The following is a 24,906-nucleotide window of genomic DNA, read 5'->3' on the forward strand; positions in this document are numbered from 1 at the left end:
CGATCTTGGTCCGTCCCTTCCCTATCCGAGTCGGGTCTGCTTCAGGGGATGCCGGGGGATGTTTTTACCTAAGCTCGGGGCCCAATGTGACAGGCATATGTATTCCCCTTGAGGTGTGGCGTTCCTTCACGTCTCCCTCTAGGTCTATGACCCACGCGAGGACTTTGAAAGCCAAGACTCGGAAATCTTCGGCCGGATGTTTGGATTTGATTGGGTACATCGCGGGAGGCCCGTGTCAAACGGGTGGGTCGGGTCGGGTCGGGTCGAAAATGGTCGAACGCGAATTGACCCATTTAACCCGTTCGGCCCATTAACATACGATACAAATTTAGCGGTCTGTACCCAACTTCCAATTCGTGGTAATTACTCTCCTTAAATTGTTATCTCTAAAGCATGGGCAACATCCTCCATGGAACGAATCCCCCAGTCAGTGAGAGAGCTCGGGCGCTCGGGCTGGGTTGTGAACTAGGACTTCGGGTAGCACAAGAGCAAACAACATGGACGACGTGCGGGAGGTGAGCGCCATGCCAACGAAGAAGACATCCGTGTGGATTGGTCAGGAGGTCGGGTTTTCGTTACGAATTTTTACATATTATTTCTCCTGGTACTTGCAAAATAGACTATGCCTGGAAAGATGCATAAGCACTAAAAGAAAGTAAGTACGGAAATGGACAAAATACCAACAAGAATGAAAAGACCTGAGATATTTGCCACCACACTACTAATTTGTTTCTACTCAGCCGCCTGAACAATATGATAGCGAGGACTCTTCTAACTCGAGCAGTCCAATTTCTAAAGTTGCTTAAATGAAAGTTTTTTGGCTATAAAAATCCATTTAAATAGGTAAAAAAGAACAATCATTCGGGTGATATAGGAGAGGCCAACCAACGCAAAACTTTTTGACGGATGATAAGCCCTGCATCATAAGGTTAAGGCACTAACTAGCCTCTGCAATTTACATACAAAGATGTGTCCCTATTATCCAATATACATTGACTGCAATACGGGTTGCTACAAGAGCAATATGATTTTCTAGGCTACTAAAGGCACATTGTATGGGCTAGTGTTCGATATATCGGTTGTAGTTAACACAATAAATTACGAGGACTCTCTCCGTAGAAATCACTGCGACTCCAGTTCACTCCTTACTCCTGTGTTATCAGAAAGTGGATTTTCCTCGGTAACTTCCTCCTCTACCGGCTCATCGTTTGCACCGGAAGAAGATGGAGGTGGGTTCTTATCTGATGAGCCTCCAGGCACAGCCACAGTTCCATCAGCAAGACACTCGTCAATTGCATCGGCAGAAGATGGAGGTGGGTTCTTATCTGATGAGCCTCCAGGCACAGCCACAGTTCCATCAGCAAACAACTTGTCATTTGCATCGCCAGAAGATGGAGGTGGGTTCCTTTCTGACGAGTCTTCAAGCACAGGCACAGCTCCATCAGCAACTGACTCATTGTTTGCATCGGCAGAAGATGGAGGTGGGTTTGACAAGTCTTCAGGCACAGGCACATTTCCATCAGCAGCCGACTCATCGTTTGCATCGGCAGAAGATGGAGGTGGGTTCATTTCTGATGAGTCTTCAGTCAAAGTTCCAACATCCTGAAAATGACCCAACCTTTCTGATGCACTTTCAGGAGCAGTCCCACCAGCATCAATTCCATCACCAAGTTTATCTTCATCAACTTCCATCTTCTCCAAAGACAAATCCTCGACCTTCCCTTCGCCGTCTACCTGGAAAGATGCATTTTCGGATTCTGGCGACGATGCAGCAACCTGTGACTGACCTCCAGTCTGTACATTTTCCAGCACCTCAGTAAGCTGAGAAGAATCCCTCACATAATCAGTTCCACACATTTCCATTCTCACCTCAGAGGGCTCCGCACCGGCATCAATGCCATCACCAAGTTTATCTTCATCAACTTCCATCTTCTCCAAAGACAAATCCTCAACCTTCTCTTGGCCGTCTACCTGGAAAGATGCATTTTTGGGTTCCAGCAACGATGCAGCAACCTGTGACTGACCTCCAGTCTGTACATTTTCCAGCACCTCCGTAAGCTGAGAAGAATCCCTCGCATCATCAGTTCCACACATTTCCATTCTCACCTCAGAGGGCTCCCCACCGGCATCAATGCTATCACCAAGTTTATCTTCATCAACTTCCATCCTCTCCAAAGACAAATCCTCGACCTTCTCTTCGCCGTCTACCTGGAAAGATGCATTTTCGGGTTCCGGCGATGATGCAGTAACCTGTGACTGACCTCCAGTCTGTACATTTTCCAGCACCTCAGTAAGCTGAGAAGAATCCCTCGCATCATTAGTTCCACACATTTCCATTCTCACCTCAGAGGGGTCCTCAACATTCTCTTCATTCTTCCCAAGGAGAGAAGACTGAACAATTGTGGAAACATCTTCAGGTACAAGACTAGCAGACTGAGATTCATCCACACTGGGCACCTCTTCAAGCACAGCCCCAACTGGAGAAGCATCCTTCCCATCACCCACTTCAGTATCTAGTCTCACCTCAGCAGGGTCCTCAACTTTCTCTTCATTCTTCCCTAGGAGAGACGACTGATCAATTGTGGAAACATCTTCAGGTTCAATACTAGCGGACTGAGATTCATCCACACTGGGCACCTCTTCAAGCACAGCCCCACCAACTGGAGAAGCATGCTTCCCATCACCCACTTCAGTACCTAGTCTCACCTCGTCAGGGTCCTCAACTTTCTCTTCGTTCTTCCCTAGGAGAGATAACTGATCAATTGTGGAAACATCTTCAGGTTCAATACTAGCAGACTGAGATCCATCCACTCTTGGCATCTCTTCAAGCACAGCCCCACCAACCAGACAAGCATCATTCCCATCACCAACTTCAGTATCTAGTCTCACCTCGGCAGGGTCCTCAACTTTCTCTTCATTCTTTTCTAGGAGAGAGGACTGATCAATTGTGGAAACATCTCCAGGTTCAATACTAGCAGACTGAGATTCATCCACACTTGGCACCTCTTCAAGCACAGTGCCACCAACCGGAGAAGCATCATTCCCATCACCAACTTCAGTATCTAGTCTCACCGCAGCAGGGTCCTCAACTTTCTCTTGATCAATTGTGGAAACATCTTCAGGTTCAATACTAGCAGACCGAGATTCATCCACACTGGGCACCTCTTCAGGTACACCCCTACCCATCGGAGAAGCATCCTTTCCATCACCTACTTCAGTATCCAGTCTCACCTCAGCAGGGTCCTCGTCTTTCTCTTCATTCTTCACTAGGAGAGAGGACTGATCAATAGTGGAAACCTCTTCAGGTACGATACTAGCAGACTGAGGTTCATCGACACTTGGCACCATTCCAAGCCCAGCCCCACCAGCCGGAGAAGCATCCATTCCATCACCAAATTCAGTATCATGCGGTTCCTCTTTTCTCTCCGATGAGATTTCAACCTTTTCATCTTCCGTTGGCAAGGATAAAGAGGTATTTTCCTCTAATACATCTTCCAAAGCAACTGCAGCAACCTGAAAGGGGTCCTTGCTTTCTGATATACTTTCAGGCCCCTTCTCAATTGGAAGCGCAACGTCCCCATCGCCTTGTACAATTTCATTGACTTCTGCTTTCCCCTTCAAGGAATCCTCAACCTTCTCTTTGTTTTGCAATTGAAAAGACAGTGGTCCATCTCTCTCAGATGTATCCACAGGATCAACATCCATACTTTCAGATGGATAATCATGTGCAGAACCACCCAACTTAGCAGCATCCATTCCCTCACAAATTGCAGTTTCATGCTCTGCTGGTTTCTCCTCAGAGGAAGGCTGAACAGTTTCTTCTTCTGTCGATTGAAAAGATAAAGGTTCACTGTCAGATGCGTTCTCAAGCTCAACTACCTGAGGAGGATCCATGCTTTCCAATGGATCTTCATGCATAACTGCGTCCACCAGAGAATTATCTGTTCCATCACAAGTTGAAGTACCATGTCCTCCTGGTTTCTGCTCAAAGGAGTCCTGAACTGTTTCTGTGCCTATCATTTGTGAAGATAAAGGCTCAATTCTTTCAGATGTATGTTCAGTCTCAACAACCCCAGTAGGATCCATGTTAGATTCATTATCAGGCACAACCCCAAGCTGAGAAGGATCTGTCCCATCAACAATTTCATGCTCGTCAGCTCTCTTCTCGGAGGAGTCCTCAACCAATTCTTCCTGAGAGTAGTCCATCCTTTCTGGTAGGTTTACAGGTACATTATCATCAACAAGAGTAGCATCTATCCCATCACAAATCTCATCTGCCTTCTCCTCATAGTCATCCCGAATTTTTTCTACACTTGTCCTTTGCATTGGTAATGGTTCATTTCTGTCGGAAGCATCTTCAGGAAGAACCTCAGCAATCTGAGAAGTATCCTTGCCATCACCAATATCAGTTTCATGTCCTCCTGGTTTCATCTCAGCCAACTCGATGTTTGTCACCGGGGAAAAAACGAGCCTTTCAGATACCACTCTGGGCTCAAGCTGACTTACTTGAGAAGATTCCATGCTTCTTGATGCTAGGTCAGGCACAATTTCACTCCCTTGTGAAGCATTTTCCCCATCATTGATTTCCTCGACATGCCCTTGTACTTTCTCAAAAGATGCTGAACTCTCAACAGGACACTTAACCGGTGAATTGTCACTTTCTCCCTCACAAATCTCATCTGCTTTCTCCTCATAGTCATCCCGAATTTTTTCTATACTTGTCCTTTGCATTGGTGATGGTTCATTTCTGTCAGAAGCATCTTCAGGAAGAACCTCAGCAATCTGAGAAGTATCCTTGTTATCACCAATATCAGTTTCATGTACTCCTGGTTTCATCTCAGACAACTCAATGTTTGTCACTGGGGAAGAAACGTGTCTTTCAGATACCACTCTGGCCTCAAGCTGATTTACTTGAGAAGATTCCATGCTTCTTGATGCACGTTCATGCACAATCTGAGTCCCTTGTGAAGCAATTTCCCCATCATTGATTTCCTTGATATGCCCTTGTAAATTCTTGAATGATGCTGAACTCTCAACAGGACGCTTGACCGGTGAATTGTCACTTTGTCCTTCATGTATTACCATGGAAGATGAAGGCAGACACGCATCTCCAAATTGATTCTCTGAACCATTCCCTAAAACCAGAGAAGCATCCACCTCAGCTTCAAGTTTTTCTCCACCCAGTGTTTCAACAACATCAGCCGAAGACATGACATTTGAGCCTCCTATAGGTCCTTCACCTGAACAGATATTTGCAGAGGGATGTATTTCTTCCGATATACATGTTGGCAAAGCCCCATCGACTGTAGGCACGTCGGTTCTATCCACAGCACCATTGTTCTCACCTTCTCTTTCTATGTTCACAACTGAGCTTCTAATGTCAGTATCCATGGGGATTGAGCTTTCTGTATTTTCTCCATTAGTTGTTAAAGGTAAATCTGCATTTCTTGATAAATTACCTAACACCCCATCACCATTCTCAGAAACTTCCATTTTGTCAGAAGTCTGAGGTTCGTCAGCTTTAGCTTCCAGTGGAGCAACTCCACCGGTCATCGGAACATTGTCTGGGGGGGCTTCAGTTTTATCTTCATTCATCACCGAACCTAGCATCAGATCCATGTTCTTTGGCATGCTTTCTGAGACAGTTTCGCTAACCTGAGGGACAGAATCACAAACAGCAGTCTCTTTGTCCCGGGTTGCTTCAGAGCCTCCAAGAGGACCTATTTCAAATGCACTGATGCTCTGTCCTTCCTCTGTCATCAAGGGGAGTGATGGGAGAGCACTGTCTTCTGAGATATTTTCTGAGCTAGCCCGAACGGCCTGGGAATCATTTATCTGGTCATCACCAACCAAATAATTTCCAGGGGGCACCAAATGAACTGAATGCTCTGAAAGCAAAGGTTTAGCCACTTCATGATAATCACCGACAGCATCGACTTTTGTTGATCTTCCGAAGCCATCAAGGTTGCCGCCATGGGGTGGATTCAAGTGCTCCTCTGATGGAGGCTCAGTTTTTTGTTCAGCAACGCTGTCCTGTAAGGTAGTAGGATCAGGCACAGCAGAATGGCCTTGACTCTCAAGGCTTGCTGTCTCTACTTCACAACCACCAGAATCATTGTTAATTATTGTCTCTGATGTGGGACCCATAGAACTGGCAACACCAAGAAAAGAAGACTTCCCAGAGTCCCTACAAGAGATATCTGCTTCAGAGCCAAATCTATTCATGCCAGTCACCGTCAGCTTTGCTTTGCCTAAAGATGCCATAGGCACCTCCATGCAGGATGCGTGATCCTTAACCGAAGCAGATCGTCTCTGAGAAAGATTTTCAGTCGATTCTATAGCATCTGCAGGAGCTTTCTCAATGGACTTGAATTTATTCTCAGTGTCCGAAGTGCAAGCAGCTTGTCTCTGACAAAGATTTTCAGTTGATTCTACTGCATCTGCAGGAGCTTTCTCAAAGGATTTGACTTTATTCTCATCGTCAGAAGAACATTGTCTAACATTGTCTTCTTCTCCAAGATTTGAATCTGCTTGTATAACTTCTGTGGCAACATCCTTCATGAAACACTCTCCATCAGGTAGTGTTAAATTAGTACCTGTTTCAGCTGAGCCAACAGCGGTGAGGGATGGAGATTCACGGATACAAGAGCTTGAATCATGTGCCTCATTTGAAACAGAATCCTCTCTCTTCAAAGAGTTCTTGTCACTATCTGTGGTCACATTTTTTGATGAAATAGCTGACTCTTTCACATATTCAGAAGTTCGGTTTGCAGCCACCTCAGCGAAAATCTCACTTGCAACTGATGGAAGTGCGCTCACAACTTCACTTTGTCCACCAATCTTCATTTTGCCAGCTGTAATGTCAAATTTCTCAAAACCAGGAGGAACAGCAGGCATTTCATCCAAACTTTCAGAAGTAACTTGCCCCTTGACAGAGGTGCCTAGAGAGCCAGTGGCTACCTTACTTTCAAGGGCACAGACTACAAGTTTTGAAACAATTGGCAACTTTTTCTCTTCTACCACTCCACTACCTTCTCGCTCATGCTGATTACTCTGAGTTTGAAGATCAACCCCAGGAGTATCCATTTCAACAATTGATCTACCTGAAAAACTTGTGTTCATTACACTCAGCTCTTTGTTCACCTCGACAGAAGCATCACCTGGACTTTGCAACCGTTCACCAATTTTAGTTTTAGACAAACGGTTTTCAGACAAAATTTCCTTCATCATAGAAGCAACATAACGGACATCAGCATTGTTCTTTTGTCCAAAATTGAGGCCTGCAAAAGATCACAAGTCCAAAATTGAGGCTTATGATATAAGCCTAGAAAGAGAAAAAAAAAATGAGGTGGATTTTTACTCTGAGGTCTGGAGGAAGTGTCCTGGCCTCCTGTTGAGGTGGCAGGTGATTTGAATTTAGAAGGAGAATCAGTTTGGCAGGTGAACTTTGGATCCTTGGTAACATCTATCAGCTGCTGACCATCAATATCTTGTTTACCTATCATAAGAATTGCTTTATATACAAATGATCATGCAAGTTTAACCTGTGACTGAAAAATAGATTTTGTATGCTAACCTGATAAGACATCTGGAACCTGAGTTGAAACAGAAGCCGGCTTCCTGCCCCTCCGTCTTGGTGTCTCAGCCCTGCCCTGGTTTTTACGAGTTTGCCTTGTACCTTGCGCAGACCCAGGTGGGGAAGTTGAGGCTGTAACAGAGCTATGAGCATTCTTTGGGTCCTGGGAGTGCACAGCTCTACTGCTACTTTCTGAAAGTGTAGAACAATCAAGGCTAACGGACAGCGCAGGCTTAGATGTTGACAAAGCCACATGTGCTCCTTCCGAAAGAGTACTTGTTAGTGCAGGTAAAGGCAATGGACCTCCACCCTCACTTCCTGGTGGCCCACCACTTTTTGAAGATGCAGATGCCACATCAGCTGAAGCAGCACTTTGAATTTGACCCGAGGAACCTGCATAAATTCCAAATGCTCAGTAATCTCTCTGCAAAAACTTATCTTCTTGTTTTAAGAAACTGACATTTGAGTTTATCATTCATGCATCTGCAGGTACTCACTTGAGACATCATTGCCACCACCTTGAGCAGTCGATGAGCCCACTGACTGTTTGCTTTGAACAGAGTCTAAATTCTCCCTGTCCAGAACAGATCCACCTGTGAGTGTACAGAGCTCACCAGCCCTTGCAGTCCCAACATTACTGATTTCAAAACTAAAGACCTCTTGCTTATTCATCTCATTAACACTTAATATGCCCGTTTGGTCTGCTTTTGAATTCAATTTCACATCCTGACCAATAGGGACATCAGATAAAGTATGAGATATGGGAGTCTTTCTCCTTCGCCCACGCCTTGGTGCTTCGCCACCACTTTGACTTTTTTGAGTATGCCCTCTAATCTCCAAAACCATGGAAGGGCTTGAACTTGTCAATGGAGAACCTACAACAGTAGAAGAAAGAGGTGAAGGGCCTGACAGCTGCATGGAGTTCGAAGCACTTCCTACAACAAAAATCGAAGTTCCACTCAAATCTACTCCAACTAATGCTGCAGAAGTAGATTGAGGACCTTGGGTTGCAGGAGAAACGGAAGCGCCTTCACTTGGAGCAATGGTCTTAATCATCGTTGAATCAGCAGATTTACTCTGAAATTGCTCCTTTGTTGTTGCATCCAGACTAGGAAAGTGATCTGGAGTTGCGTGAACCGCAACAGCCCTTTTCCGTCCCCGGCCTCTTGGTGCTTCTGCTCGACTTAGAGCCTTCCGTCCGGGTTCTTTTGCCTCTGGCGGAACAGAATGACTTCCAGGGGTAGTTTGAGGACCAACAGTAGGAGGAAAAGGACTTGCCTGGGATGTAGGTGTGAATCCGCCAGCAGAATGAGGCACGACCACAACATCAGTTTTCAAAGGAGTTGATACCTGAGATTGCTCAAGACTGGAGGAAGCTGGGTGGCTAGAAAGAACTCCTTGTGAGTCTCCATGAAGTTTAACAGATTCAGTAGGGGCTATAACAACAGGTATCGTCGGAGATGTAGTTGCAGCCACTCTTTTTGGTCTTCCTCGTCCTCGTTTAGCTGGAGGTGTTACCTCGTTCTTTATGCTCACGGGTGCTGGCTGTATAGAGGGAGATGATGCAGGCAGAGGAAGTGGAGCAGTAGGCTGCGTAACAAGGGCCTGCACTTTGGGCTCTATAGGTAAGTTTGTTTTTACCTCTTCATCCTTCAACTTAGGTGAATCAGGAGATTCGACTTGACACATTTTTTCGAATTCCTCTTCAGTCATTTGCTCTTCGTATGACCGCACCTGAGTAAGTAATCATAGAAAGAAAAGGTAAGGGATCCTTCACAGTGAGCACATGCCATAGAAGATAATTGCCATCGATCATGAGATTTTTAAAAACAGAGAAAATAAACAAACCTCTCTTGCACGCTTGCCCCGTCCATAATGTTCAGTATCAAGGCTGCCTGCATACCCAGGTTTCCGCTTGGCACCATTTGTTGACGTCATCCCACTGTTTGACACTTCGTACACCTTCATTGCTTCATAAAATTCTTTCAAGTCGTTATCAGTCACTAGGCGAGGAGGCAATGGAGGTAGAGGTTTCGAATCATCTTTCTCCCGTCCATGTACCAATTTTGCCCATGTGGCCTGCATTGTTAAAGCATCAAAATCCATGACAATTATCAGTAGGTAACAACTGTCCAGCAAATACACTAAATGAATCATGCTACAAAGCATACCATCTCCTCTTCGTGCCTTTGTTTGTCAATTGACTCGAACACATCAATCTCTGACTCGCTGCAAGTAGTTATACCACATATACATACAGAGATGAGAGTGCAAGCCATGAAAACAAAACAGGAAGGAAAGAAGTAAAGAAAACTACAAATCCTGAATAAAGGGGAAAGAAGACCTGGCAAATAGATGAGAAGTTCTATGTCATGGTAAATTACAGCTCAGAAGGTGAATCCAACAGAGGGCGCAATATATGGTGAGGTGCAAGCATGCAGTTTTAATATGGGATTCTGGCTAGACAATTGATTGACACCAACAAGAGCAAAGCTACAGAGAAATACCCAAAAAAAATAAAAGAGTAGGTTGATCTAAATGAAGGTTGCTTTCCTATCAAGAAGCTACACTAACACCATTATCCAAAAACATCATTCTTGACCAAAAAAATGAAAGATGCGACAGATTCCGATGGTTATGTCAACCAATTTTGACTTGCCATCGAGCTAGAGTGAAAAACAAAAATGAAAGACACCGAACTACTTACCTGAGATCCACAAGTACACTAAATGCAGAGGGGAAACCTTTATAATTTTTAACATAAACTTGAGGTACCTGCGGGCTAAAATGTAATTTAGACCATCGTCATCCAGTACAGGAGCAGCTTCCTCTTTCTTGCACTCTCTAAGGAGAGACTCTAGGTATTCTCTTCGATCCTCTGGACTGTGAAATGAAACAAACACATCAAATGTTAATTCTAAGAGACCTCTGAACTTCTACACCGCTGAGAATGGAATTATCATTTGTCAGCAGGAACTACTGGCTTAAGAATATGACTTTACCTGGTGTCATTATCAAAAAAGCCAGCAGTAATACTCTGATTGGCAACTCCAAGCTTGTGCTCTGCTGATCTTCTGACTTGTTCTTCTACAGTTTGAACCTTAGAACATTAAGTAGATAGAGAGAGTTCAGCAAATCCACATTCCAAACAACAGTATCTAGTATGTTACACCCAACAGACATGGGGAATTTCTTAGATCAAGGCACGCAACATACCATAGGCACACTGGAAGCACTTCCTGATAATGTGTACAAATGTTGTTTATTTCATTTCTTCAAGATATGATATAGCTAAGTAGCAATTGTTTTTATGTCTTCATTAAGGAAGTTGGTTATTAAATATTTGTGCTAAACTTTGTATTACTAGGAGAAAATCTCTTCGGTTTGTCTAGCTTCGTGAGCGTTATATTAATCTTATAATGGGAAAATGACCATGCAAGTCCTAAAACTTGTCAACTTCATGCACTCGAGTACTAAAACGTGCATTTAAATCGTATAACTCATCAACTTCATGTACTTTAGTCCTTCCGTCTAAATCCATCAGTATTAAATGGACGAAAATGCACACGTGGCTTTTTACTAATCTAATCTAATGAGTTTTTGAACACCAAACAATTTGTGTGCCACATCAGAAAACTAAAAATTAATTGAAAACAAGAATCTAAAATTGTAAAAAAAAAAATACGAAATCAATAAAAAGATAAGACTGGGCCAGTAGAGGCAGCGACCCTCACCACAAGCTAGCTCTCGCCTGATGGGGGCGGCCGCGCCAGTGATTGCTAACACCGGGCAAGCATAGCCACCATCATGAGCTAGGGCCCTTGCCCTTGACTTGATCTGGGCGAGGGCAAAGGCCCTTGCCAATGACAAAAAACCACCATCCCCAACCCTATGGTGTCTTCTTCCTTTTATATTTTCTTTTTTTCTTTCAATTTCCAGATGTGATTTTTATTATCAGTTTTTTTTTCTTTTCATTTTCTGATATGGAGTCACAAAAAGGCATCTTTTTGTTTTCAACTATTTAAAAAGTATTAAAAAAACCACGTAGGCTTAAAAACGTGATAGAAAAGCCACATGTGCATTTCTGTCCACTTGAAATTATCGGACTTGACGGAAGGACTAAAGTGGACAAAAATTACACGTTTTATGACTCAAATGCACGAAATAAAAGTTTTAAAACTGAAGAGCACGAAGTTGACAAGTTTTAGGACTTGCACTTTAATTATCCCTACTTTATTTTTTTGGTCGAGAAATTATCCCTACTTCAGAGACCTGCTTCTGCACATTATATCAGAATAAAGGGAAAAAAAGAAAATATTTATATAAAAAGTGAGTATCCGCATAACGAACAGACATGGATGGCATTCACAGTTTCACCAGACACGTACCAAATAGCAAACATTTTAATATGATTCATTGGAATCCCATTTTGGCTTAGTATGCATATATTCACTTAAGCAGCCCCAACTCCACTAGTCAAACTATGCACATGTTGGTGCTCCACTGCCTAGTATCCAATGTCATATACCCACTCCCACCCCACTGCCAGAACATGCGGAACGTGTTGCAATCATAGTTCGAAAAATAAGGTTGGAATATGTGCAACAGAAAGTATCTGGAAGAAGCGCAACTGTTCTATAGAATACAAAGTCTTATAATATGTAAAGACACCACAAACATACTAACCGTTTCAAATCGAATAACCAGTACATCCTTTTTCTGGCCAATCCTATGAGCTCTAGCCTGTGCTTGGAGATCGACCTGAGAAGCACCGAGTAAAAGAGCAGCTTTTTAAGTTACAGAGACTTCCTATACAATAGCTAGATAATAAGAAGGAAGGATCTCGTATATTGCCTGTGGATTCCAATCAGTGTCAAATATGATTACAGTATCAGCTGCCTGAAGGTTTACTCCAACACCACCAGCACGAATGCTAACAGAGACAAAGCTTTATCATCGATACAGAACAAAACTAATCCAGCTACAAGATCCATCAACAAAACTATAAAACAATTGAGGCTCAACATTTTTCTGCGAGTGGTACATCAGTACCATAGAACAGAGCAAGCAATATTCTATAAGAAGCAGTGTCCGAAAGTTGGCCCAGTATGATGCAAGTGGCCATCCTAGCTCCTACATTGCTCAAGCTAGAAGGCAAAGGAAAAACCAATTTCTAGCACATTAATAACTTCCAAGTTTCAGGACATTGCACGATGTTACCTCAGTAAAAATATAAAATAGGGCGAATTAGGCTCATTGAATGAATCAATAAGACGACCACGGTCGCTCCCGGAGGTGTGCCCATCCAAACGAAGATAGCGATACTGTTTAGCGAGGAGATATTCCTCCATTACATCAAGCAACCTCGTCATTGTGGAAAAGAACAGAACCTGATGAATAAGAAAAGTTCATTTTCTCCCTAATACGAATATTCAGCACAGAAACCAGCCCATTCATAGGGTACAGAAGAGAGTATGATGACTAACCAAAAAACACCAAGTTTTTCCAAGCAAAACCATGTAGATATAGACAAGGACCATAAATGAAACATTCCCCTAAATCATAAGACAATTTGATGCATGATACCATAATCATATTTCGGATGTCACTCTAAAGTGACACTAGTAAAATTGACTTCCGTCAATATAATGCAGTAATCTAAGTATACTGACAAGTGGAAGAGTCTCAATAATGAAAATGATTACTTGACATGGATATCATGGATGATATTCATACATAAAGTGTGAGTAATATAAGTATACACATGATGCTCTTACACGATGATCCGTAGCTTTCAGTTTCGGCAGCAACCGATCTAACATCTCAAGCTTCCCGCAGAGTCTGATGATTGGAGGCAGATAATGCTTGGGGATTAAACTATCAACCTAGCAAAGACACAACTCAATTAATTCTATATGTCTAAGTGATAAAAGTACGCAAGCATAAATTGGCTGCATGCTACAAATTCAGAGTCAAAGGTGCCATAAAAGCTTTAATTTTGGAGTTACTTATCTCCAAAAAGAATTTCAAAGAATACCTCATAAACATGCAAATCCATGTGTCATGGAGAATGAAACACATTATGGATGAAGAGAATACCTCATCTGCATGAAGCTGGCTGAGATAAGGATGATTGCATATATTCCTAAGCTCAATTACAGAGTTCTGCACTGCCCGTGACTGGCAAAGAGGCAGCCAAACGAAAAGGAATACTTTAATGTTGGCCAAAAACTTGCAATAAGTGAGGAAATTTACAAAATTACCAATAAGAAAGCAAAATTCCAAAATGTAAACCTTAAAATTTCCCAGAGACCCTAGATTATCTTCCACTCTCTTCATCAGCAGCTTTTGATATGCAGAGGCTTCGCATCTTATTAGCCTTTCAATCTTCTCCGGTAGCTGATTTTCAACCTACCAGAAGAGCATGGAACATTGCAATCAATTAGCCAAGTAACTTGTCAGAGGGAAGAGAAACTGCAACATTCAGATGACAAAGAAACCACATTCAGCATTCTTAGCCGATCTCTTCATCCCAATGATCAAATTAGCAGATGACAGATAATGGTAATTTGCACATACATCTGCAAGGTGAACAACAAGAGTACCAAATGTGCCCACCATAGAGATGCCCAATATGGAAGCCAACCAGTCAACTTACCAGAATAGCAAGTTACCTAATTTGATTATAAATGCCCACTCAGAAAACTTACATCAGAAATGAGTTTGTACATGATAGATATTCAGTAAGTATGTGTTCTGTTAGTAATAACCTTAGCTAGATCAAGCTACACTTACTAAAATATCTTAACCCATTGAATGGGTTTTAAGTCCAGTTGCTTGAGCTAGATATAGCAAGAACAGAGGATTTCGGCTTGATGGCACTGCTAATCTAACCAGAAAAGACTAACTGACAAGTCTTCTGCAGATTGCCTAAATTACATGAAATATGAGATATCAAGCTATTAGAGCCTGTTGAAAGAAGTTCGAGAGGCAAAAAATTCAAAAGAGAATGTTCCATCGCTCAGGCATCATTTTCAGACCAAGTTGTCTTATTATTTATTTATTTTTAAAAAGGATATAACGTGGCCTACATAATAAGCAGCGGGAATAATGCACCTCTTTAGAGAGAGAGCTAGTGACATATTTCTGTTCCTGCTCCAACGAATAGGATAACATTTCATGACCACGCTTGCACCTTTTTTGTTAACGCAAGTGTAAACCAAGTTCCAGGGAGTACATGCTCTACTATGTAGGGACAATGCTTTATCAAAGCATAAAATCCAGAGCCAGCAAAACGGCCAAAGAGGCAATGTAATGCATTAAACCAAATTCTGGTCCAGCATGTTATTTACAGTATCACATGACACCAGATATTCCAGAATACCATCCCATGAATAAGACAACAAAAGTACCAAATTTATGGTAATTACATGTACCAAGACAAATGCACAACTGGTTGCATTCTTAAAAAGGGACATCAGATGCAATTTATCTATTAAACACCATACCTTGTGTTTCAGTCTTCGAAGCACAAATGGTCGAAGAACTTGGTGAAGCCGGTTGATAATCAAAAGATTCTCCTCCTCAGACAACAGCGCCTGAATGACACAAGGACACATTAATGTGAGATTTTGCTCCATACCAATATCTCAGTGTATCCTAAATATCAAAGTTTAGGAAGAACTAACTTCATCTTGTGAATTATCACCATTGCTCTCAAATGGTTTGTTGAACCACTGAGAAAAATCCTCTGATGAGTTGAAAATATTTGGCAATAAGAAGTTAAGTAGTGCCCACAGCTCCTCAAGGTTGTTCTGGACAAATTTGGATAAATACTGTAGTCAATATATTGCCCCAATACCCCAATAACAAGATAAAGAACAAGGAATTTCCCATATGATGCACCTGTAAGGGTGTCCCAGTCAAAAGCAATCTGTGGGAGCTCTGATAGTGTTTCAAATCAGCATTCAACTTGCAAGAAGCATTCTTAATTCTGTGACCTTCATCAATTATAATGTAGCGCCAGTGTATTTTGCATAATTTTGGTCTGTCATGCTTGTTCATAAGATACTCATACGTTGTCAGAAGGACATTGAACTTCTGATGAACAATTTTTTCCCTGGAAAACGTAACACGAACCATCATATTTTGAAGCAAAACAAATCCCATGACTTCCACTGTCAAAGTCAAAAGATTTACTGGACAAGTAGAAAGTTCCATATAATGCCAGACTCAGGTGCATAGAACTTTTTGGTCACAGAAAAAATCAATGAGAAACTGACAATAATAAGCTATCTCAAAATAGACGAGAATAAAAACAAAATGTAGGTGAGCAGCATCAACTGGAGTATGAGTGATATAGGCAGTGTCTACATAAAAAAACGCAAAAAAAGAACATCCAGCTTGCTCAACTTGCAAATTTTGTGTTGGTGATATAAAAGGACCACTACAATCCAGTTTTCATAAAGGATTGGAGAATAATGGGAAAGAGAGAGCTACCACTTCTGTAGCCCAGCCATTGAGGAGGGGAAGAAAGGGGAGAGGGAAGAGGAAATCAGGGGTTAACCTTTCCTTGATCAGACACCAGATACCAATTATATGCAGATGGAGTTACCCTTAAGTATTCCTGCTGAAGGAGAGACTAAAGTGAACTAATTCAGGATGCAAGAAGGTGAAAACCACATTGACACCAGAGCTGAAATCAGCAAAGCTCCAACAGCCAAGGGCAGGTATCTAGGAACAGGGAGCACCATTTACAATTTACTTTCTTACCTTCCAATCAATTTATTTGAAGGCTGAATATAGGATTCTGAAAGGGTGGTGATTGCAGAAAACGAAACAGAGCCGTACTTTGAAAATATTGAATCTACAGTCTACGCCATAAGTCATAAACATCTTCGGGTATATATTTAGACGATTACTGCTGGAAGTGTAAATCAACACTCAAACAAACATATTTACAGTTGGTGACTGATGAATTTGAGTGCTACTGATTGTCTTATAATGAGCAAGGATTATCCGCCTTTCTGAGCTACAATACTACTGAGATGAGCCTGATGCATAAAGACACTGAGCGCTACTCAGATGAACCCTCTACTTTTGTAAACTGTACATACTACTGAGATGCCTATCGCAGTGGCATTCGCAGTGGCAATTTCTAACTACGGATTAGGAGCAGCCACCATGCCATATCAAGGCCGAGAAAGAACGATTTCCAGAAGATTGACAAATTTCTAACTCAGATGAAGCAGATCCCCGTCCCCCAACAAAAAAAAAAACCTAAAACAAACAAATAAATTAAATCAAGAGAGACGATTAACTTACTTGAATAACCTACGTCTTTCTTCCGGAGGCCCAGCATAGACTATTTTATGCACGCCAGGGGCCCAGAAATTGATTTCAGACTCCCAACCGGGTAAAACCGAAGAAGGTACAACAACTAGAAAAGGCCCTCGGTCATTTTTTGTTTCCATCAGATAACAAATTAAGGAAATAACCTAAAACAAATAGTATCAGAAAATCAGTAGCAAGTAAAGAAAACTTTGAATACCAAAAGCAGAAGATAAAGCCACTTCAGAATAATAATGGATCTATAGGGTACCAACCTGAACAGTTTTACCAAGGCCCATTTCATCAGCAAGAATTCCATTCAAATGATTGTTGTACAAAGAGACCAACCATCTTAGACCATTTAATTGGTACCTGAAGACCAAACACTATGTTGTAAAGGATCTTGCATTGGACCACGTCAAAAGAAACCTCCCTCAATTATCATGGCAGGTGAGAAGGTTAAGCATGAGGCTTTAGGGAGGGAAAAGGAAGTCTCAGGAGAGAGAGAGAGAGAGAGAGAGAGAGAGAGAGAGACTCACTCCCTCAACTTTCCTCCTTTTAGAGTTGCTGGCTGCTCTGCTATGCTCTCTTTTATGCTGCAGAAGATTATTCTTTCTCAATAAGTACACGACGCACAAGTAATCCCAGTAAAAGTAGGAATTGCATGCATATCAATAACCAGAAGGACATGACAGTGGCCATCAGCACATCGTAGAGTAAATCTTCAGCAGCTACACAATGTTATAGCGAGAGCTGGAACAGTACCTGTGCGCCATCATGTAGTATTTTTCATTGCTCTCTTTGTAGTGCTGCAGAACACATTTGGAACATACAATGAGTCAGACAAGTATAAATTAAGCAGCATTCAGAAGTGACTTTTTGTTTACCAAACAAAACAGAAAAAGCAGTATACCTTTGCCTGGTCACAATCATCTTCATTCTCAAAAGCAGATTCACTCTTGTCCAATACATTTAAAGATTCTTCTTCATCAATATCATTGTCACAGCGTTTTGCCACTGCCTTTGCCTCATGTAGCTTGGAACCAAGCTTCTGAAGATACTTCTCAGTTTCTTTGAGCAACTGCTTAACACGATCTGATTTCGTATCCTGCAACAATGTTGCAATTCCATGTCAAAAGGACAAAAATAAATGATATGAAGAATCAATGATGTCTGTATGAATCAAAATCCTACCTGTACCATGCGCAGGTATCCCTCGACATCATTAATCTTAAGTAGAGTCAGCTTTTCACGCTGGATTCTGTCATTCTTCTCACGATGTATTCGTTCTTTCCTTTTGTGAAATTCCTTCACATACTTGTTAAAACCCTTCAACCGTTCTCTCTTAATCTTAAACACATCATCGAGTCGTTCTCTGAAGTTCAGGAATCAATCGAGTCATAATAAGCATTTGGAGCACCACAAGGGGCAGGTAATTGAAATCAAAAACATACAAACAACACAAAACTACCACAAACTAAAGCCAGAAACACACAGTTAGACATACTTGTGAACTTCCAGATCGTTAAAGAACTCCTTCTGCCGCTCACGAATTCTCTTTTGACGTTCTTCCTTCATTTTCTGTTCATATCTTTCTATCTGTCTTGTCCTGCGACCATGCTTAGGTTTCTTGAATAATCGCAAGTAATCCATTTCAGCCACTACTGGTTTAAAGAAATCATTCACAAAATCACTGCCCAAAACAATGCAGATTGCATCAGAACTTTAAGGACATATAGTGTGTGCCACCAATAAGAAAAGTTTTCTCCAGTAAAATAAATGAAAGTCCGAATGGACAACAAATACCTCCGCAGACGATGTTGAAGTGCCAATAGCTGCAGTTTTTTCAATTCAATGACGCTTTTGGTTTTTGTGGACAAATCCTCAGAAGAGCTCACAGATTTCTGCCAGACATTAAACAGTTAGCAGAGGCCACAATCGCAATGTAACTTTCATACACAAGGATTCAATTAAAGCAGTTTAGTAAGGATGACAACGATGTCCTTACTCATGTTTGCTGGTCCTTGTCCCACAGATTCAGCATCAGTTTAATGAGAATTCATGTCATCAACAAAACTATAATTTCAATGTATTTATCATGGGCTCGACTGAATTTCACTTAAAGGTCTTATGAAGAAAGCAGAAGTCAATGACTAATTTGTCCCATAAACCTAGAGAAAAGTCAAAGAAATAGCTTAAACTCCTTGTCCACCAGCAGCAATACTTGCTTGTCCAAACATTTTAAAGCCACAAATAGATAGAATTTCTTACACATACAATAAAAACCCCAACAATTTAGCTCCAGCTATCAGGAGGGTGGGTGGAAAAGTATAGATATGGACGTATAGCACAACAAAATAGAATGAGTAAGTGACTAGCACATTTTCCTTGACAGACCTTTAACCTGTCGAAGGACGTGGCAATTCTTTGCCGAGCTTTCTGCCGCTTTTGAGACCAGTTCTGCTCATCGGAGAATTTTATTCTCTGCTGATGCATAATCCATTTCTCCAACATGGTGTACTTTGGAGGTGGCAGCCCAGAAGAGGGCGAGTTATCTTCTTCCTCCTCTTCTGCTCCCACTGCTGACACTTCTAGGACAAAGAGGAACAGATATTAAAAGCAAATTGATGAACTGAAGACTTATTGCCTCCATTGAGAGATCATCTCTAAATACATTTACCTCCAAAATAATCTCTTCAAACATATCAAGTTCTTACCACGAGATACATTTCTTGGCATCCCATTTGCATCATCCATCAGAATTACATTGTGATGTTCATCGATAAAAGCTCTTCTATCCTTCTCGACATTTTCGCCCTGACCACTAACTCCCAACTCCATCGCACTTGACACTATTGGCTGGTGGGTATCGCAACGATACTGTGAGTCAGTTTGATTTGGCATCTCAGGCTCCAGATTTCTATTAGCTATAAGGCGTCTCCTTTCTTTTTCATGAGTGTTATGGTCTAAAGATGATTTGCCACTAATCTCCACCAGCTTTTGCTGGTTGGCTTCTTTCGAAAAATGGGAACCCAATAGATTTCCAGCTGCTGAAGCCGGGTAGTTTCTCTCAGCTTCACCAACCTTATTCAGTCTACCAAGTGGATTTGCCAGATTAGGAACTTTGGAGGGCTCATTAGACGATTGTGCAACTTCTTTAGAAGCAACTAGCTCAGACCGATTTCCATCCATAGAGCCACCTGTTATTTGCTCATTAACTTACAAAGATGCAAAGGAATTAAAACTAGAATGTGCAATTGAAAAGGTGCATACCTTCTTTCTGATGCATATTTCCAAGAGCTATGTCGAGGTGCAAAGGCTTTGGCGCCATACCATTCCTGTAGGAGCAACCAAAAGTTTGATGAGAAATATGTCTACCCGGAATAGGTTCATAAAGAGCTTATTACCTGAAGGCTAAAAAAACGAGGCACTGAGCTCTGAGTTGTTTTAACTGTTGCTCCTTAAACAGCATGCCAGGGACAGCAAGGCGTTTTCCTGTCTCTTTGAAAGTCGAACTTGTAGGCAACATCACTTCAGAGACACTATTCTGCCCAGAATCCTGCACAAGCAAACAAGCATTGGTTCCCAATATAAATATCAGTAGGCAGTGTCAATCCTACATCCCAGAACTCAGCATGTGCTAAAGTTTAAGTATAGGAACCCATAAAAGGACAAAACTCAGAAGGGACTGAATGCTAACTCCAGTGAAACTACTGGGAAAACCTAAAGAGGAGCACCTTGCAAGCTTGACAAAGTACCTTTAAATAGAACTCAGACAGTATTAACACAATATGTCACATGAAAAGACTTCTCACAATGTCTCACAAGAAAGGTTCTTTCATTTGCTGTAGCTTGAAGAATCGACAATAGAGTTGAAAACAATAGATCAAGGCTTTGACACTAAAATGTAATTTCAAACCAGGAGCCGATAACTACGTCAAGCCAGATTGTCAGGTCAAAAACGTTAATATTACAATTACCTCTATGTATAACAACCCAAGAAGTGGTCAAGTAATTAAGACAGCTCTTAAATTGAATTAAGACTTAGTTATTACAGTTTGGTGGCTCAGGAAGTGTTCAAGTAATTAAATCACAACTCTTAATTTGAATTAAGACTTAGAGATTACAGTTTGGTGGCTCAGGTCCCAATAATTAGATTTACTATTTCTAATCTTGAGGCTCACTGCACATAATTTCTTTTCCATGTTGTCCTGTATATTCCAAGCACGCCACAGCTAATGTCTGTTACCATTACTTTGAAATACTCCTCTAGTATTGGGTAGATGGATTCCCAGTCATTAACCATAAACCCTTCATTATCCTTCAAAAACCACCTTTTGGATTTCACACCAAACTAGTATTGAAGTACATATTTGCAGCAAAGCATATGTGGAGCGAAATTCAGATCTGCCATTTAGATCTTCAACAGAACTTCAGGCATGATGAAACCATTTTGTTTGTTTCATGAGAAAATTTGGGCCAAAAAAGGGACCAATATGCAGCTACCAGAAGATAATTGGTGAAAATAGAAAAATCTATTAAACCAAAGCAAAAGTGATGGAGGAAAGAGAGGAAAGCGGCGGAGAGATACTACTACTAAACCAGACAAACAAGTGTTCCTTTTATCTCCAAGACTTCTTTCTGGAACTTCTGTGCCACCATCTCATGGTCAGGCATCATTAGAACTTCTCCCTAATCTTTCAAGATGACGTGACGGCTTACTGTGATACTCTATATTTACAGTTAAAGAGTACACCGTTGATACCTCAAGGGCTCCAATAACTATAGAGCGGCTCTTCATCATATCTTTAGATTGATTTTGACGTGAAAACTGGAAAATAGTGAGAAAATTAAATCAATGAACCACCTCATTCTTGTGTCAAGATGGCTGAGATTCATCGAGTATAAAGAAACAGACAAAAAATCACAATGTAAGTCATTAAAATTTGTTTTCTCTAATCCAGTCACATCAGCAATAATTAATCCAGACCACTAAAAACTATTTGCCTTATTTGGGTCATGGGCTTTATTGAGCTAACCAGTTTTAAGCCAACCAAGTTTACTTCTCTATTTCTTTGGCAAATGGCCCTAAAACTCACTATTGTACAATTTTTAAATGGAGTATTAGTCCAGCTCAGCAAGTTTGCCTAAAGCCCGTTTCCACATTAAAAAATTTGCAGGCCGGCATCTAATTTATTATCGAAAAACCTAATCTCAGAAACATAAGGGAATTAGTGATTAGAAGGATGTGTTCTGTAAAGTTTACTACCAAACTGAATAGTAGCCCCTTCATAAGACATCGTCGCACATTCAAACTTCAAGTATAAAAATTGCATACCTGAATGTTCCTCCTTGCAAGGTCTAGAACACTTGACTTTCCTCTATCATGTTCCAAGAGATTTCCAGAGCCAAGAGCAGTAGAAACATCGTCCCTTCTAGCAGAGGATATGAACTGGGAGGCACTTTTGTTCATGCTCTGTTCAATCTCGGTAGAACATGCAACAGGAAGGACTTCCATGCTTCTTTCACCATGCATCTTATGAGAAAAACCATGACCCCCGTGTGAAGAACCACCAGCCTGCATTTGATCTTCCAGCCTGGATCTTGAAACTGATTTCACAGTGCAGGGTGAAGATGAGGTCGATCCATCAAATAGCCATCACATAGGGAAAGAAAAGAGTTTAAATACTCACCTCCAACTATTGAACTCCCCAGTGGTTCAACCTTGTTCACTTTTCCCTTCCTCTGATGGACCAAAGAATTAGAGGAATCAACTTTCTGGAAATTCTCAGCATTTGATTCAGCTCCTGATGAGTCTCCTCTTTTTCGCTTAGTATCGAGCTTTCTACCCTCCAGCTGTCTTCCCCAATTTGCTTGATCATGCCTTTCTTGCGACTGTAAACCAGCAGACCTTGGGTCAAAACTAGGTAGACCTTCATTTTCAAGTGAATGACCACTTCTATGCGCTGCAGGTTCTTGAAAATAAACGGGTCCAACATTTGGACCAACTGGTTGCCTATTTGAAGAAAATGGATCGCTCTTAGACATCTCATTTTCAGCCAGGCCAGCTGTGGTAGGGAGGCTTGCCTGCGAAGATCCTGAAAGATCATATTCCATTCAGCAAAGTTCAGTAAAAAGCAAAAAGTGTCGCACTGCCGGTGCCCTATCAAGTTTGCAAAGTAATTTTTGCCCATGTGAGGATAATGAATTTCCATAGGAGATTTTACCAGCATGTGTAGGTGCGACGGATTCTCCTGTTTGACTTCCCCCTGATAAAGGAAGGCGCGAGGACTTCAAGGCCTCAATATCGAGACCATGTTGATTAATAACAGTCTCCATAGCCCTTAAGGAGAAACGGGGACGAAAGAAAAGGCTATGTGAGAAAATCAGGTAAAGAAAAGAATTGGCCAAAATGTAATGCAGACATATTCAATAGCCTCCTGCTTTGATCTGCCACTTTACAGATGCCATAAGATATACATTACAGAACCAATGAAAACCATCATTCGGCTATTTACACAGTACAGAGTAGCAATCCTCATGCAGCTGGTAAATAAAACATCTCCTTCTCCATAAGCCAAAAAAGAAAACCTCATATTCGAGCATAAAAAACATCAATTGATCACTGTCACAGAGATGTTGCCGGCCAAGAAATGCGAAACACACTTGAAGATCTATTGGCCTACATTCTTCGCACCAAATCCACATGATGGCAGTCAAGTAAGACGTGAAACTGAAGAAACATGTCGTTAAAGACAATTAGCAATTACAGCCAGCATATCAACACACCATAGAGGTAATTCCACCCCACGAGCAAGTCTAGAAACATTTGAAATCCAGCTATCTGAAGAATCCTCCGCATGTGCTGATTAAAACAAGCGTAACACGGGACAGGAGGAGGGGTGTCACCTTGATATCACTTGATACGGCATCGAGTGTTCTTTCCCGCTCGATTTCATGTGTTGCAATATCTGAGCAATTAGCCGCAGTCAATAAGTGCTACCAGAGAGGGAAGATTAAAGCACTTCAATTGAACAGCAGAAAAATGACAGAGAACAAGCACGCACCACGTAGAGTTTCGTAGCCAGCTTCGCAGGCTCGTCCTTGGATTCTTGAATGAGCTTCTGCAGGAACTTCGCCGCCTCCAACTCGACATTGTGCGACGACGACGACGACGCCGCCCCCGCCATCCGGCCCGATCACAAACCCCCAAAAGCGAAGCTTCACAAACCAGAAAGACACCAAAAAGCACGTCAAATTCGGGCCATCCGGGCTCGGAAAAAAACGCGTCTTCCGCCATAAAATCGCACAGCACGCGCACACGATCACCATACCACTCCGTCAATCGCAGGGAAAAAGAAGACCAAAAAAAAATCGAACAGGACCGTTCACTGTTGACTCCTACATGATCCGCACGACCGATCAAAACCCTCGGGCGCCCGAGAAGTTACGCAATGTCGACACGACCAACGTCGGCGAGGTCGGCCCCCCCGAGCCGCGGCCGCGCGAGGCCGGTGGCCCACGGAGGTGCCGGGAGGGGAGCGAGGCGACGCCGCTGGTGGGCGGCGCGGGCGGCCGGGCCGGCCTCCCTCGGGATCGTCGGGTGGTAGCTCGGCGGGGTCAGCCCTTCCGGCTCCTGCGCTTCATTTCGCCGATCGAGGGCCCGATCGATTGCCCGGAGACCCTAGAGTCGTCGGGGATTTCTTCTGCTGCTGCTGCTTGCTGCTTGTTCGATTTCTTTGGGTTTTCTGCTCTCGCTGTTGCTCTGTATCTGAGCGGATCGAGGGTGGGGGAGGGAGGGGGGTGTCGCTGCTATTTCGACGGCTTTTTGGGAGCTTGGGCCTTGGAGATGGTGGGCTTGGGATTTTGGGCTTTTGGGCTTGGGCTTATGGGCCTGTTTTGGTGGTGGGTGTGGCCAGACTTACAGTATTTAACATTATTTTGATCATTTTTATTCTTTGTTTCATTATTTATATATATAAATAAATATATATATATCT

The 24,906-nt window shown here is 42.1% G+C and overlaps 2 protein-coding genes across 2 annotated transcripts; both read right to left on the reverse strand.

Moving 5' to 3' along the window:
• Positions 1–1,122: 1,122 nt before the first annotated feature.
• Positions 1,123–3,756, reverse strand: LOC130139930 (uncharacterized). The gene has a single exon (XM_056317928.1). It carries the CDS (start codon positions 3,754–3,756, stop codon positions 1,123–1,125), a length of 2,634 nt encoding a protein of 877 aa, XP_056173903.1.
• Positions 3,757–3,807: 51 nt separating this feature from the next.
• LOC115689003 (chromatin structure-remodeling complex protein SYD) lies at positions 3,808–24,686 on the reverse strand. The gene is given in 36 exon segments (XM_056317723.1): positions 3,808–3,904; positions 3,907–7,280; positions 7,361–7,498; positions 7,577–7,969; positions 8,074–9,310; positions 9,425–9,655; positions 9,748–9,805; positions 10,352–10,459; positions 10,579–10,676; positions 12,263–12,337; positions 12,431–12,509; positions 12,797–12,966; positions 13,354–13,461; positions 13,676–13,756; positions 13,871–13,987; positions 15,085–15,174; positions 15,265–15,390; positions 15,482–15,695; positions 16,901–17,073; positions 17,182–17,278; positions 17,446–17,502; positions 17,672–17,715; positions 17,820–18,014; positions 18,101–18,281; positions 18,414–18,599; positions 18,713–18,810; positions 19,304–19,497; positions 19,624–20,106; positions 20,180–20,244; positions 20,314–20,465; positions 22,245–22,516; positions 22,600–23,004; positions 23,134–23,249; positions 23,816–23,877; positions 23,974–24,127; positions 24,358–24,686. Coding segments are annotated over 35 exon segments (9,633 nt in total). The 5' UTR covers positions 24,097–24,127; positions 24,358–24,686; the 3' UTR covers positions 3,808–3,871.
• Between the last annotated feature and the right edge of the window lie 220 nt (positions 24,687–24,906).

This window comes from Syzygium oleosum, unplaced genomic scaffold, assembly GCF_021117445.2.
Source record: "Syzygium oleosum isolate NSW1041296 unplaced genomic scaffold, Sole_v2.1 Sole_v2.14, whole genome shotgun sequence".
NCBI lineage: Eukaryota > Viridiplantae > Streptophyta > Magnoliopsida > Myrtales > Myrtaceae > Syzygium > Syzygium oleosum.